The sequence below is a fragment of the Callospermophilus lateralis genome, chromosome 16 (assembly GCF_048772815.1).
Source record: "Callospermophilus lateralis isolate mCalLat2 chromosome 16, mCalLat2.hap1, whole genome shotgun sequence".
Classification (NCBI taxonomy): Eukaryota; Metazoa; Chordata; class Mammalia; order Rodentia; family Sciuridae; genus Callospermophilus; species Callospermophilus lateralis.
The window spans coordinates 48,733,788-48,748,648 of NC_135320.1; the positions used below are offsets into that span (position 1 = coordinate 48,733,788).

The window sequence follows — 14,861 nt, forward strand, 5'->3', positions numbered from 1 at the left end:
CTAAGATAATCAAATATAAGGGGAGGGACATAAAAATTTATAGAAGAAAAAATAGTGGAGTAGACAAAGCAGAATATAGGGAAGGGTTGGGATAGGAAAAGACAATGGAATGAATCTGACCTAACTTTCCTATGTACGTATATGAATATACACAGTGAATCCCACCACCATGAACATCCATCCACAAGACACTAATTAAAAAAAAAAAAAAAAAAACTATAAACAAATAGAATGATCAGTAGAGCATAGGGAAGGGAGTAGGGGAGGGAGGAAGGGAGTGAAAGGGGAAATACTGGGGACTGAATCAGAACAAATTATATTTCATGCTTTTATAATTATGTCAAAATGAATCCTATTGTTATATATAACTAAAAAGAACCAATAAAAAATCAATCAATATCTGCACTATGGGTATTTAAAAAAATCTCAAAATGGATTTCTTTTTTTATTAGTTGTTCAAAACACTACAAAGTTCTTGAATATCATATTTCAAAATGGATTTCTTTCTGAATACTAATATTTTTACATTTTATTTCATTATAATAAATGGTCAATTTAATGAACTAGTGCAATAGTCTCAAAATGATCTGAACTCCTATTTTATTAAATAGATCAGTCAGGTTTGACATAATAGCTTTCTTATTTATCCAAACAGATATACACGTTACCTTTGCTTTTCAGAGATCTGGGAAGCAAATAAAGGTCCTCAATAAGAAGTTTTATGTACTGGGGCTTAGTGCATAATCGCATACTTGGATGAGTGGATTTATATCAGAAATGAGAAGTTTATTGAGTGCTTAGGATGCCGCAAACTATATTAAGTGAGGGTATATAAGTGCGTGCATGTGTGTCTGTCCTGGCTCTATCTGTAGGCCACCCATCTCCTGTGAGCCAGTTTGCTTGTGACTTCTCTCTGTGGGTCCACATGACAGTCATTAGAACAACACTCCTCATCAGCCTGCTTTTCTTTTGTCTTCTTCACGCTGATTGCAATGAGCCTTTGCCCACCCCCCTCACGTTCTTCTGGAGCATCATGTAAAACATGCTTTGTTGGATGAGCTATAGTTTAATCCAGACAGACAATAAAAACTCTGTTTTTTTTTTTCATTCCTTTCATTCTGGGGTGGCCATTTTTATTACTGCAAACACATGTTCTTGAAATGCACATTACAGCAAATTTGGTATGGCTTGGGAGTTTTGCCTATTTCCCAAATTTCTTACACAGGCACTCTCATGGCATACTTTTAATACCATGGGGGAACAAAAACATAAAGAAGAGTTCTTTAAGTGCTCTGCAACATTTGAATGTTTGGCTTTTTCCTGACAAGTCATTTGAATAACTGTCTCAATTTAATCCTCAGATCATGATAAACCATCAGAAAGCCATATATTTTGACATAATTGTTTTGACATCACCCTTAACCCCACAACCTGTGGAATATATTTCATTGAGTAGAATTTTGGATGGGCTATGAGTAACTAGGAGAAATGGATCTTGATACTTCAATTGTAGGAATGCTGCAAATAATTATCATCCACAATGTAGATCAATAGGCAAAATATTATCTGCATCTCAGATAACTTTGATATTGTAGTATCGAATTTTCTTTCTAAGTGGTGTGGAATAAAGTAGTCTATTTTGAAAACAATAAGTATAGCTACTTGGCCTCTGGTTCATTTCTTAATATATGGTTATGGGACTGATGGTTTGCTGTTAATGGTATGGATAAGACCACTACTCTGATCCCTTTCACCCAGTGAGACTTCATTTTTAACAGAGTACATTTTCTTTGTTTGAAGTTTTAGAAAGTTCATAAGCATGTTCAATAGATAGATTCATCTTGGATAGCCTGATGCACCCACTTTACAGAAGGTGTTCCTCTCATTCCTGGACCAGGTAGGCTTAGTTCTTGAATTAGGAAACATACTAAGCAAATTTTAAGAGATACTAATGAGTGTAGTCTAGATTATTTTACCTATATTCAACATAATATTTTGACCCAATATTTTGGGTGTGGTCAACATATATTTGAGATGTTAAGCATAAAGAACAAAGAACACCAGTAAGTTGTACTACTATAAGAACAACTTACATATTGAAATGAAAAACTAGTTTTTTATCTTCTGAAAGGAGACTTGAAAAATCTGTGGACAAATAGAAATGAAGTTATGAGAACCGCATTCAGGATTTCCAAGAGAAAGAAGAGGGGAGAAAAGGGTGAAAATAAGCATTTAAGGCTTATTTAACACCTTTAGAATTATAGGTTATCAATCCTCATAAGAGAGAATATGCAAGATACAGACTGGCACAGACATCTTATGAAGACCCTAGAATTTCTAGAATATTACTATTCTAGAAATATCCATATGTAGATATTTAAAGCATAAATTTTATGTTACAAAAGATATGATTAGTTTGTAGAGCTACCACAACAAGTATCTCCTACTGGGTGGCTTAAACAAGAGCAACAAAACATTTTTTACAGACTTAGAGACTTGAAGTCCAAAATAAAGCTTTTGGGAGATTGATTTCTTCTGAAACCTCTTGTTGCCTTGCAGATTGCTGCCTTTTAGTTGCATTCTCACATTTTTTCTTTTAAAAATTATTTTTGTCAGTACATTTTAATTGTTCATAATGATGGGATTCATTATACCATACTCATGCATGCATACAATTTTATTACTCTTATTCCTCTCCCTTCCTCTCTCCCCCTGATTGGCTTGCTGTACTCTACTGATCTCTCTTATATTATTATTTTAAATAGTGCATTATAATTACATACACAAGTGGGATTCATTGTGGTATGTTTATACATCATATGATTTTTGTGTGTGTGCACGCACATCTGCATCCTGATCTCTTCTTATAATAATACCAGTTATATTGAATGAACATCCACCCATATGACCTCATTTTATCTTAATTACTGCTTTAAAGCTACTCTCTCCAAATACAGTCACATTCTGAGCTACTGTGGGACCTCAAAATATGAACTTGACATTAATTTGGGGAAGAACTCAGTTCAGCCCATAACACTATCAACTCATACACACTTAACTGCAAGTTGTTTTTTCTACTCATCATCAGGACAGGAAGGCCTTTCCATGACAATAAAAATGAGTTTTGTCTAAAGGAATGTCTTTAGTGAATGTAGACTATTGTATATATGAAAGTGACCAAAATACTTCCCTTTTGCTCTACTGTTTAAATGAGTTTAATTTCCTTTCTCCCTGCCTCCCTCTTTCCTTCCTTCCTTTCTCTCTGCTATTTTAAACACTGGTTCCATGTACTAAGTTCTTCCTTGTAATAAGGTCTTTTCACACAAGTCTAATTATGTCATTAGGCTAATTTTCTTAAAGTGGGGCTGCTGGGGCAAAAAATAGAATATTTCAAGTTTTTGATGTTTTATCAGGATCACTTAAAGAGTATACCAATTCACAGTCATATGGGTAGTGTAGAGATTTCTCATTTCTTCCTCCAAATTTTACCAGCATCAAGTATTATTACTTAAAAATCACTAATAATTTGATAGAAGAAAAATATGATTTTTACTGTTTGAATTTATATTTCTCAATGACTACTGTGTTTTAGCTCTTTGTTTATATGTTTATTGGTCTTTTATTTTGTTGGTTATGTCTTCTGCCCATTTTTAATGCCTACTTTTTCTGTGACTTCAATTTTTATATTTAACCCTTTTAATCTAGAATTTATTTCATGTCACTTCATTTTGTTTCAAACATGGGTTATTGGATAATCTTTTCTATAATGCAATTAATATGTTTCTGGGCTTTCATATATTTTCTCTTTTTTCTTTCAGATTTTAATACTAGTATCATATTATCAATTACTCTGTATTTGTTTATGTTTGATAGTATAAGCTCACAAATATTCTCCTTCAAAGTTTTCTTATTTTTATGCATTTAATACTCTATATGAATTTGAGAATTGTTGTTATTTTTCTAATTAGAAAGATTTGGTTGGGTTTCTTTATATCAAATGTTCAGGTAGAGACAGGATTGGATTTAGGTTAGTTATTTTTTTTTTCCCCTTTAGTACTCAATTTAGAATTTTTAAAAATCTTGCCCCATCTTTTTTATGCTGCTAGATAAGATGCTTATATAATTATCAACAGGACCCTAAGTTGTTGAAAAAAATATATTTGACACTTAGTTGAATAAACATAAACTTTTAATTTTAGAAACAGCTTTAATTTTTTTCTTTTCCTTGATTAATTCTTACATTTATTTCATTATCCCAACTTACCAAAATCAAGTGTCTGATGTTAGTAGATTGTATCTTCTTTCTAATAGAAAGCTCATTCTTTAATGTCAGCATGATTTCACATAGGCCTGCTTTTAAAGACAAACAGTTGTATTGGTTTCTGACCGTATTTTTTGGGAAATCTTATACTCTTCTCTCCACATTCTATGCCGGAGTTATATTGCCTTTTGACAAAACATTTTGTTCAGATTCCTTCTCACTCACCTATCTCCTTCCTATCTTTAACCTGGTTAATTCCCACTTATCTTACTTGGCAAGGGTTCATCTCTAAGTTATACATTTCAGATACCCCTTCCATATCTATAGCATCATATTGTGCTAGTTATCATTTTAATTAGCGATTCCTACACTAGACCATATACTCTGTGGATACTAAGGCTGCATATAAGTTGTTCCTCATTGTAAATGTAGCACTGACATAGTGCTTGGCATAAATATGTGGCAATATACAAATAAATAAATGCTGAGTGACTAAGAACATGGTAATATTATACATGAAGCCAAACATCTGATGTCCATTAAATACTAGTTCTTAACTCCTTTATGTGTGACTTATATGTGTGTTTGGTTCTGGCTTTGAGGAGAAGTGGTGGGGTCAAAGGTAAAGGGTCTATAGGCCTCTTGCTGCTCTTAATGCTGAATCTACATATAACTAATGAGTTGTAGAACTTCTACCTTTTAAGTGCTAGGGAAAAAGCTAGAAGAGTCATTCTTTCCAGTAATGTCCTTGTGTAGGTAGGAGCAAACTCTGAGTCTGATGGAATAATCAAAAGCAATATTGTACATGCACATGAACATGTAGCTTTGCTCTACTTCTCCTTCAACATTCTCACCTCCCAGTCATTAAGACCTTTTTATAAAACAGCATTGAATTTATTTTGTGCCATATTTCCATACTGAAAATGGAAATTTTTATTTTGTTTATTTTTTTAAATTTAAACAATTTTTAAATTGTTTATTTTTTTCTCATTCCTGTAGATTTATGCATACGTCTTTGAAAACATCAAGTCTGTCCGACTGGAAGCACTGCTCTTGTCTTTGCTGAGCATCGTGGTCCTTGTTCTTGTTAAGGAGCTGAATGAACAATTTAAAAGGAAAATTAAAGTTGTTCTTCCTGTCGATTTAGTTTTGGTAAGTATGAAATCAACATTTAGCTTTCTGCTATCCAGAGCCTGTCCGTGGTTGGGGTAATCGGCAGATGCTTACTATATTGTCTACAGTAACCCATAACTACTCCTGGGTCTCATTAAAGTAGGGCTAATTTGCGTGGCTATACATTAATGTAGGAACAGGAAACATTTTGAGTCAATAATTAAAAAAAGGAGGCACACATGTTCTCAATTTATACAGCATTTCTCATATGCTTTTAATTTTTTACATAAATAAGAGAACATATAACCTAGGATCTCAAAGAGATATTTCTAAGGGTGAGACTCAAAAGATGTCTGTCATGATCCTATGTAAACCAATAAAATATGATACCACCTCCTACCAATACAACATCTGTATGATATATAGAGAAATATTATCAACTAAAATTTTTCTGCTAATGATTATTAGTTTGTTTATACTTGTTACCGACCTAATTTTGTCTTACTGAAAGGATGCTCATGATTTTCATTGGTAGCGCAGGCTCTTTAAAAAATTAGTTTGTTGTTGTTGTACATGGCAAAACAGTACAATATAATTTGCTCCCAAGGCTTCTGGCATGAAAATATATGTTTTGAAAATTTAAGCACCTTTAATGGAAACCTTAACTAAACAAAGTGTCAAATTGAAATATTAACACAACCACTTCTAATAAATCTACTAATTTATTCATAGCTTTATGGTATTTGTGTTATACACACACATATCTTACAAATAGTGTCTAAATAATTTCAATTATTTTTAAAATATCCTTTTATAATGTTGAATATTGTAGGTTTAGAACTATAAAAGACAAGAACATTGGAAGCTGCCTCTGTAGGGCACAATTCATTTCTACAGAACTGAGATGGAGGCCAAGTATGATGCTATACTCTTGACACTTCAGTGAGATACACATTAATCAATGTGAGCTACACATGTGTGTGTATATTTCAAATGAGCCACAGATCTCAGAGTACCACAGTCATTAGCTTTCAAAGTAATAATTCTGAAACATACCATCATTTCTCAAAGTCCTACAGATATTGAGAAATGCCTATCTTGGGAAGCTATACACAATATAAGTTTCCATAAAATCAAAAATTGAAAATAACCCTGGGGGGAAGGCTCTTAAGCTTGTAATAAGTTGAAATTTTCTGAAAAAATAGTAAGAACTATTCTTAAAATAAAAGATATTCCGTATACAGTGTGACAGTTATAAGACCCATGGCAAAAGTCTGAAAGGCTAATTCAATGATTTAAAATATTACTGTCATACCGAAAGTACTGGTAAAAGCTCAACTATTTAAAAATTACAGATCAAAATGTTAAACAAAACAGGAGTGGTTTTCTATCTTGACTAATGTACCTTAGTAATGACCTTGAAAACCAGGGTAGGGTGGAGAATTCTCCCACTTCTTTGAGCTGTGCTAGAATGTGGTGGCCTGAGGAGAGAGCCTCTTGGCTTGTTCCTTATCTTGCCACTCTTATGCCAACCATGAGGGGATTCACCTGAATATGTGTGGATATTCCTGCTCCAGTGTCTAAACTCCAAACAGTTCCCTAAGACATAACAACTGTGTCTTGGCTTTCCTTGGGCCACCCTAGTAAGATAGTCCTAGGGAAATGGACACATGGACAGAGGGCCATTTGGGCATGAAATAATATATTCCTCAGTTCCATACTGTAGATCAAAAAGAGGTACAATACGAGTTGGGCACATCTTCCTGTCCCTACAAAACTCCCATTTATGGAGTAGGCTAGAGATGGAGGAGGGCAAGACTGGAATCATTAAAACACTGCCCCCCGACCCTCCGGGTAGGATCTCCTAATGACTGGGTGTAAGGGTGGTACTGGCTTTATACACACATATGATATTAAATAACACTGAAGAGGGACCAAAGACTCAACTGATAAAGAAATACAGTGAGAAAGTAAGACACTATCTATGATTTAAAATATTACTATCATATCACAATATTTATAAAATTTAACAACATAATCTGTTAGCAGTTTTATAGCTTTTTCTGTTTATTAAAATACTCAAAAGGTGGTTCCTTTCCCAGTTTTCCAAGGAATCTCCCTACTGCTTTCCATATTAACTGCACCATTTTGCAGTCCCACCAGCAATGTATGAGTGCGCCTTTCCCCCCACATCCTCACCAACACTTATTGTTGTTTGTATTCTTAATAGCTGCCATTCTGACTGGAGTGAGATGAAATCTTTTAAAAAAAATCTCAAGACATATATATATAGCTAATTAAAATAAATAAACAAATAAATTTATAAAAAAGTCCTCAATATGTTTGGCTTTTTAAGCCCACTTAGAAACTTATTCAGTTAAATATCAATAGACATGTACAGATAGGGGGAAAAACATACAAAATGGTATTATTGGGCATTAATTGTTAAGTATTCCTTATTTCATTAGTGTAACTATGTTATACTTTGTTTCTGCCCATGTGTATGGTAACTTGTACTCTAAGTATATAATTGGTTTATCTCATTTAACAAGATAACCATTCCAAACTGATAACATAACCATGTAAAATTATCAGTATCTATTAAAATTATCCTAAACAGAGAATGTGAAAATGAATGCAAAATAGTCAGTTGGCATGGCTATAAAACACAGGCAGAACTTGCTGTGGTATGTGGGTTAAACATGATGATGGATATAGGCAGAGAACAGGTGACCCTGCTTGGCACCTATCAGTAACAGCATGATAAGGTGTCCAAAGCGCCACAGGGGTCATTTAAAAAGCATGGATCAAATGGGCTGTGAACCAATGTTTTACTTCAAGAAACAGTAAAAGTTCAAAATTCACAAACATTCACAGGACTGTAAATCATTACTTGTTACTAACATAGATTGAAGATATTAATCCACACTTCAAATTCTTGAGAGGTTGTCTTCATGGAGGGAAAAATATGCTGTTTTACAAAGTATCCCTTTGTATCATGACAGACAGGTATTTAGGTTGGACTGATGTGTCTGTGTGCATGCTCATGCATACATCACACACACACACACACACACACACACACACACACACACACACACACATCCCTATATTCTCTATGTGACTTCCCTTCCAAGTTGGACACAACTCGGTTGATATAAAAATATTAGAAAAGCCATAATACTGAGATATCATCTAATTTTGAGACTAAATATGTACTTTCAAAATTCAGAGTGACCTTTTGAGCTTTCTAAATATATTTTTAATTGTCCATATTTATAGGATATAGTGTGACATTACAACACTTGCATACAATGTGTCATGATCAGATCAGGGCAACTGGCATATCCATCATCTGAGACATTGATCATTTCTTTGTGTTGGGAACATTCAAACATCTTTATCCTCCTGAGCTATAAACCAACAGAATTCAGGCCTCCTGTCCAATGGCTCCTGTTCACCTATTACCTACTAACCATCATCTTTCCAGTATCCCTGACCTTTGGACTTCCAATATTTTTCTAATTTAAAAAAATGTGTGTAATTGCTGCTTTACTCTTGGTAATCATGGGACATGCAGTGTTCACTTCAAAAAATGGTTTTAAGGGTTTTAAAAGGTCAGTAATATATTTTTCTTTTTTTCCCCCTGCATGGAACCACACAGATTATTGCTGCATCTTTTGCTTGTTATTGTACCAATATGGAAAACACATATGGATTAGAAGTAGTTGGTCGTATCCCAAAAGGGTAATGTAGTCTTCTAAAAATATAATGTCTGTCTGCTTCTTTGTTTGTTGATAGGGGAAGAGACTTGGGGGGAGGGTGGGTAAGCTTTTCTTTTCTTTTTTTTTATATCTTAAGGGATAAACTTCTAATTAATGTCTATTACAAAATGATAGAAATAAATACTACATATGAAGGGAAACAGTCAGTACTCCTAGAATATAAGTTCATACATTACTAAGTATGTTGGTAATTGCCTTACATAGCATTATTTCAGGTAGAAGATTCACATTATTCATAAAGGTATTACTCAAAAAAGTGGAAGGTATTGAATTTGCCAATTAGAGTCATGCACTGGGATTTAGTCAACCCTATCCTATTACCCCCATCTACATATTCTTATGAATATTTTTATTTTACCTAAATCATGATACATGTGGAAAAGTATCATCTGAAATACCAATCCCACAGGCCTGGGTAGACTTGAATAGTGAGGGAGACTAGAAGAAGAAAAGGGGGATTCCCACCTACTTACAGCCTTCCTCAGGAACCTAAGAGAATTTTTAACAACAGAGGAGGTATACACCCCGGAAGGCAGAAGGTCATTCCAAAAATAGGCTGAAAGAAGAAAAGGCATAATGGAGAAAAAGTCTTATGGATTGTTTGCTTTTAATGGGCTGAATATACAAATAAGGGACAAAGTTAGAGTTGTTGGGTCCTCTAAGTTTTTATCTTCCACCCCTCAATTTTGCTTTCTAACTATACTATAATTGAGAAACAGTAGAACAATTCTTAGTGATTAAAAAGACAATTTTAAAAATCTCTCTACTTGCCTAGGTGGATAAATGTTAAGGGTGATTAACTGAATTTACTTCAATTTTCCAAAGTTCTCTCTGCCTTTCTACCCTTGAAAATCAATTTATTCTGTCTTTTTAGGTCAGTTTGTTCATTGGGTACACTAAATTTTCATGAAATAAAAATTCTCATACTTTGACATAGTAGTAGTTTTTTATGGTACATATATTAGGACCATAATCATACAAATTAATTTGTCTTGAAGGTAAACATTAGTACTTTGGGGAGTAAGACACACCTCTCCTCCATCCCCTCCCATTTTCTTATTTTAAGTGAACTTTCTGGAACCATCTTAAATAATCATAGATCAAACAAGACTTTGAAAATAGGTGGAGCTAAGATCCAGTCCCAACTCAGCCATTCTCTTTATGACTTTAGATGAGTTATCTAACCTTTCTTGAAATGTTCTCTCTTCCATAAAGTGGTTATGATGGTACTTGGTTTGGGGGCTTTTGGGAGAATTAAATGAATTAGCTAATAAGAAAGGACCAAAACTCTACTTATATACTAATAACTAAATCAACATGAGTTCACTTCCCTTTTTCTTCTGCTTTTGCCATAGGGATTTTTTTGATAAGTCTCATAAATGATGATACTTTGATTTAAGTGGTTTTCAAAGTATTATCTGAAAACATTTTCAAATACCCAAGCTGGGTATTATTTGAGAAACATTTTAAGCAATTCTTTGAAACAGAGAACAATTAAGTGTGGCCCTATATTTGACAACAGAGTAGATGGAATCTTTCTACATATTTTCTTAACATATGTAAGCGATAGTGAAGTGTTTTGTGAAAGGATTGAGTTAAAAATATAATTAAGATAATTAACTCAATGGCAAATTCAGGAATTAACCGAAGAATTGTAGTTGGCAATAAACTAGTGTTTGCATTCAGCACTGTAGTATTCTTTAAGGGAGGAAATACAGTCTCCAATGCCAGTCAAATAAATATTTGGAAAGGTTTGGATGAAAGAACTTTCCAGAATTGCTTTTGTTTCTGATACAGGAAATTTTTGTTGAGTCAGTTTCTGTGGTGTAACCTGAATTCCCTGGGTGTAAGTGCAAGTTAGATGCATGGAGCTGAGCGTGTGGTCTTCCTCACAATTTTGCTTTTTTGCTAAATAATGTTGAAAATAAAGAACTTCTAAGGGCAATACTGCTTGGTTTTCTCATGGGTATTTTACTTATTTCATGTAAACTTCAGAGTCATTACTGTAGTTGCATTCATGGCAAGTTGTTACAGAAATTACATGAAGGTTGGCAACTTCAATTTGCTCTTTCTTTCCACAGAATTCCTCCACCTAGAGCTCCCCCAATGAACATCCTCTCTGCAGTAGTCACTGAAGCTTTTGGAGTGGCACTCGTAGGCTACGTGGCCTCACTGGCCCTGGCTCAAGGATCTGCCAAAAAATTCAAATATTCAGTCGATGACAATCAGGTGGAGTGTGTCCTCAGCCCATTTTCACCCCATTGTACTAGTGTTCTAAGTACTCTCAGATCCTGAAAATGTTGAAGTTAGGAAAACTACAACTTCCCTGAATGTATAACATGAATGGTAGAAAAGAAAACAACAGAAGAAAAATCTCCATCAATCACAGAAAGCTGAAATCTGGCTTTCATTGTTAAGAATATAATATAATATTATATATATATATATATATATATATATATATATATATATATATATATTTAATACTAGGGATTGAACCCAGGGGTGCTTTTTGAGACAGGGTCTCACTAAGTTGCTGAGAGCCTTGCTAAACTTGCTATCCTCCAGCTTTAGCCTCCCTGGTTGCTGGAATTATAGGTGTGTACTTAAAAATTACAGGTGCCTGACTTAAAAATACTTTTTTAAAGACAGAAATACACCTTGATATTCTCTATCATTTGATTTTAGCCAAGAATCCAAAGGTATTTATAACTGTATATTAACTTTTAAAAATTATGGATTTCAAAGTACAATACTGGTATTGTTCTTAGTAAGACAGTAAAGGATGCGAAGGTCTTTTCTAAGAATACCAAAGAATGAAGATTGGTTATATTTCTTGACAGTGAATTGCTTCAAGTTTTGTGGCCCTTCAGAGCTAGCTGCACAGATCAGAGAAGAAGCTGTGGTGTAGCCGTTATGAATGCTAGACCTGTGTATAAATCCTACTTCTGATATTAGGTGATCTTTATTCCCAGTTCTTTAATCTTCAGAAAAGAAGATTTATTTATTCTATAGTTGTATATTGATTTAGCTGTGTACCAGATACTGACCTAGGTATGAGGGATACAGTAGTGGACAAAATGGACCTTGTCTTTCTTCCACTTTTCCACATGGCTTCCCAGGATCCTTGGGTAGAAGCCTCATTATCATGGCAAACAAGACTGTATGTGACTTGCTGCTGTCCCATTGTCTCTCTGCTCCCAGTCCCCTTTTATACTATGTTCTAGCCATGGCTAACCATCTATATTTTCCTTGAATCCTCTAGCTAATGCTGTTCCTCTGGATATCTGACACAACTGCTTTATTTCAGTGCTTCTCTCTTAGGGAAGGCACCTTTGGTCATCCAAGCTCTTAAACTCCAGATTTCCCTTGGTCTCCACTGCTTTAATTTCCATATTTATCTTTTTTTGTGTGTGTGGTCAATATTCCCTCACTAGAACCACAGCTTCTTGAAGGCAGGAATGTTTGTCTGTGTTTGCTGACAACAACAAATGCAGACAAACTGTTAGGAGGCTTTTGCAATAATCCAGGAGAGATGTGATGACTTGGACCAGGATGTAATGATGAAGGAGATGAGAGTGTCAGAATTCCCGATGACATCCACATGCCAGCTGGGGAAAGAAATGGTGTGGAGAGTCTAGAATAACTCCAAAGCTTTTGGACTAAGCATTTCAAATTTAAGATGGGGAAATCTTAAACCCAATGGTTAGATTTTACCTTACCTGACCTAAAAGTGGGAGGACCCAGTTGAGGTGGTAGAAATCTGTCACTCTAGATAGTAAGGTTGATGTACTTGTTAGTCATTAAATGGCAATGCTGAACAGCAAGTTGTCTGTAGAGATCTGAAGTTCAAAGTGTGGTTGAAGCTGGAGATCTAAATTTGGGAATTGTCATTGGATAGTTTTGTTTTTGTTTTGGTAGCTAGATATAGCTGAAGAGAAATAAAGAAGTGAAATGATCTAGTATTTGCAATTGGTTAGATAGGAGAAACCACAGTGGAAATTGAGAAGGAAGGATCAGAGAGGCAGGAAGAAACCAGAAAGTATAAGGTCCTAAATGCCAAGTGAAAGAGGCTTTAAGGAGGAAGAAGCTAGTAACTATGTCAAATGCTCAAGTTTTAGGCCAGATAAGGTAAAATCTAACCATTGGGTTTAGCATTGTGGAGGTCATTGGTGAACTGATAGGAATAAAAGCCCCATTGTAATGACTTAAAAGAGGAGAAGCTGGCAGCAGAGAGAATAAATAAATAGTGTGTCCTTATAAGGTTGTTATGGGATTGAATGAGTAAAGTGCTTAGAATAGTTTCTGGCTCATTGTAAGCGCTCAATAAATGTTAGCTATTTTTATTATAATTGTTAAATCCCTCCCAACTTGTAGGGGAAAAGAGAAATTGAATACTAACAGGCTTTTGAAATATTTTGTCTCTGACAATTGTATCTGTGGTCTTTAAGAATCCCTTGCGATTAAGAACTCACACATTCTCCCATTTTCAATCTTGCAGGAAGTTTTGGCTCATGGCCTCAGCAATGTCATTCCTTCATTTTTCTTCTGTATACCAAGTGCTGCAGCCATGGGGAGAACGGCTGGCCTATATAGCACAGGGGCAAAGACACAGGTAAGATGATCATTCAGCAGGGACAAAAGAACAAAAGAATAGCAATAAGGAAACTACTGGGTCTCCACTTCCATTATGAAAGTGTGGGAGTGATAGTGTCTGTAAAGTCCTGAAAGTATTTCCACTTTTTCAAATTTTTTGGAAGCCTCTCCCTTTCCTCCTTCTCTCCCTTTCTCCCTCTCTTCCTCTTTTCTTATGAACAGCCCTTCTCCAGGCTAAGTGATTCAATAAACAAACTGGAAAATTCTGTACAAATGGCAGCTTTGTTGTTAGCAACCTTTGAAACCAAAGCTCCCTCTAGTGGTCACTCTTTTTTTTTCTATTCATCTAAAAAGTCAAGGTGACTTTTTTTTTTTTTGTTTAAATAATTTTGTTCACTTCCTTTAAATAAAATAAAATCCATTATATGCAAAACCAATCCTGACACTGGAATTCCTGTATATAGAGATGCACAGTGAATGAATGTGGCACAGAAGTATGTGAATATTTTAAGAGAATAATCAATTGCTACTTTTTTTTTTTTTTTTTTTTTTTTTAACTCAAAGCAGTTTGATGTTTATCAGAGGCCTACAAAATACCAAGAATTTGCTGGGTGCTAGCAAGAGGATGATGATGATAGGGAAGATGATGCTGTTGTCATTGATAATGGTGTTGGTGGAAACAGTAATGAGTTGTGTGCTTGGAATTGCATGTCATGTTTTTATATAAGTGAACTCATTTTAATCCTTTAGGCAATTCTATGAAGGAGGTATAATCATTGTTCTCAGTTTCTAAATGAGAATGTTGAGAAAAAGAGGATTGAAGTAATTTACCCTGCTCACAGAGTTAGTGAGTGGCAGAGCTGGGATTGGAACGCAGATAAATGCACTTCAAACCTTGCTGTCTTAGCTACTGTTTCATGCAAGAGAATCCATGTGTATCTTAATATAAGACATTAATAATAGTCAATCATTAATAAAACATTTTATTATGTTTAAAATAGGAATTGAATGAGAATTTATAAAACAACTTGTTGCTAATTCAAAGAGGTTTGGGAGGTCTGTCCTACATTAAATGTTTTCTTTGGACTGTAGAAAAACAAATTTGA

The 14,861-nt window shown here is 34.5% G+C and overlaps 1 protein-coding gene across 4 annotated transcripts in view; it reads left to right on the forward strand.

Moving 5' to 3' along the window:
* Positions 1 to 14,861, forward strand: part of Slc26a7 (solute carrier family 26 member 7) — a 110,081-nt gene that overhangs the window by 54,801 nt on the left and 40,419 nt on the right. For all 4 annotated transcript variants that reach the window (XM_076835889.1, XM_076835890.1, XM_076835891.1 and 1 more), the window contains 4 exons: positions 5,261 to 5,413; positions 9,039 to 9,121; positions 11,241 to 11,388; positions 13,661 to 13,774. In XM_076835889.1, coding sequence (XP_076692004.1) covers positions 5,261 to 5,413; positions 9,039 to 9,121; positions 11,241 to 11,388; positions 13,661 to 13,774 — 498 coding nt within the window. The remainder of the gene's footprint in view (positions 1 to 5,260; positions 5,414 to 9,038; positions 9,122 to 11,240; positions 11,389 to 13,660; positions 13,775 to 14,861) is intronic.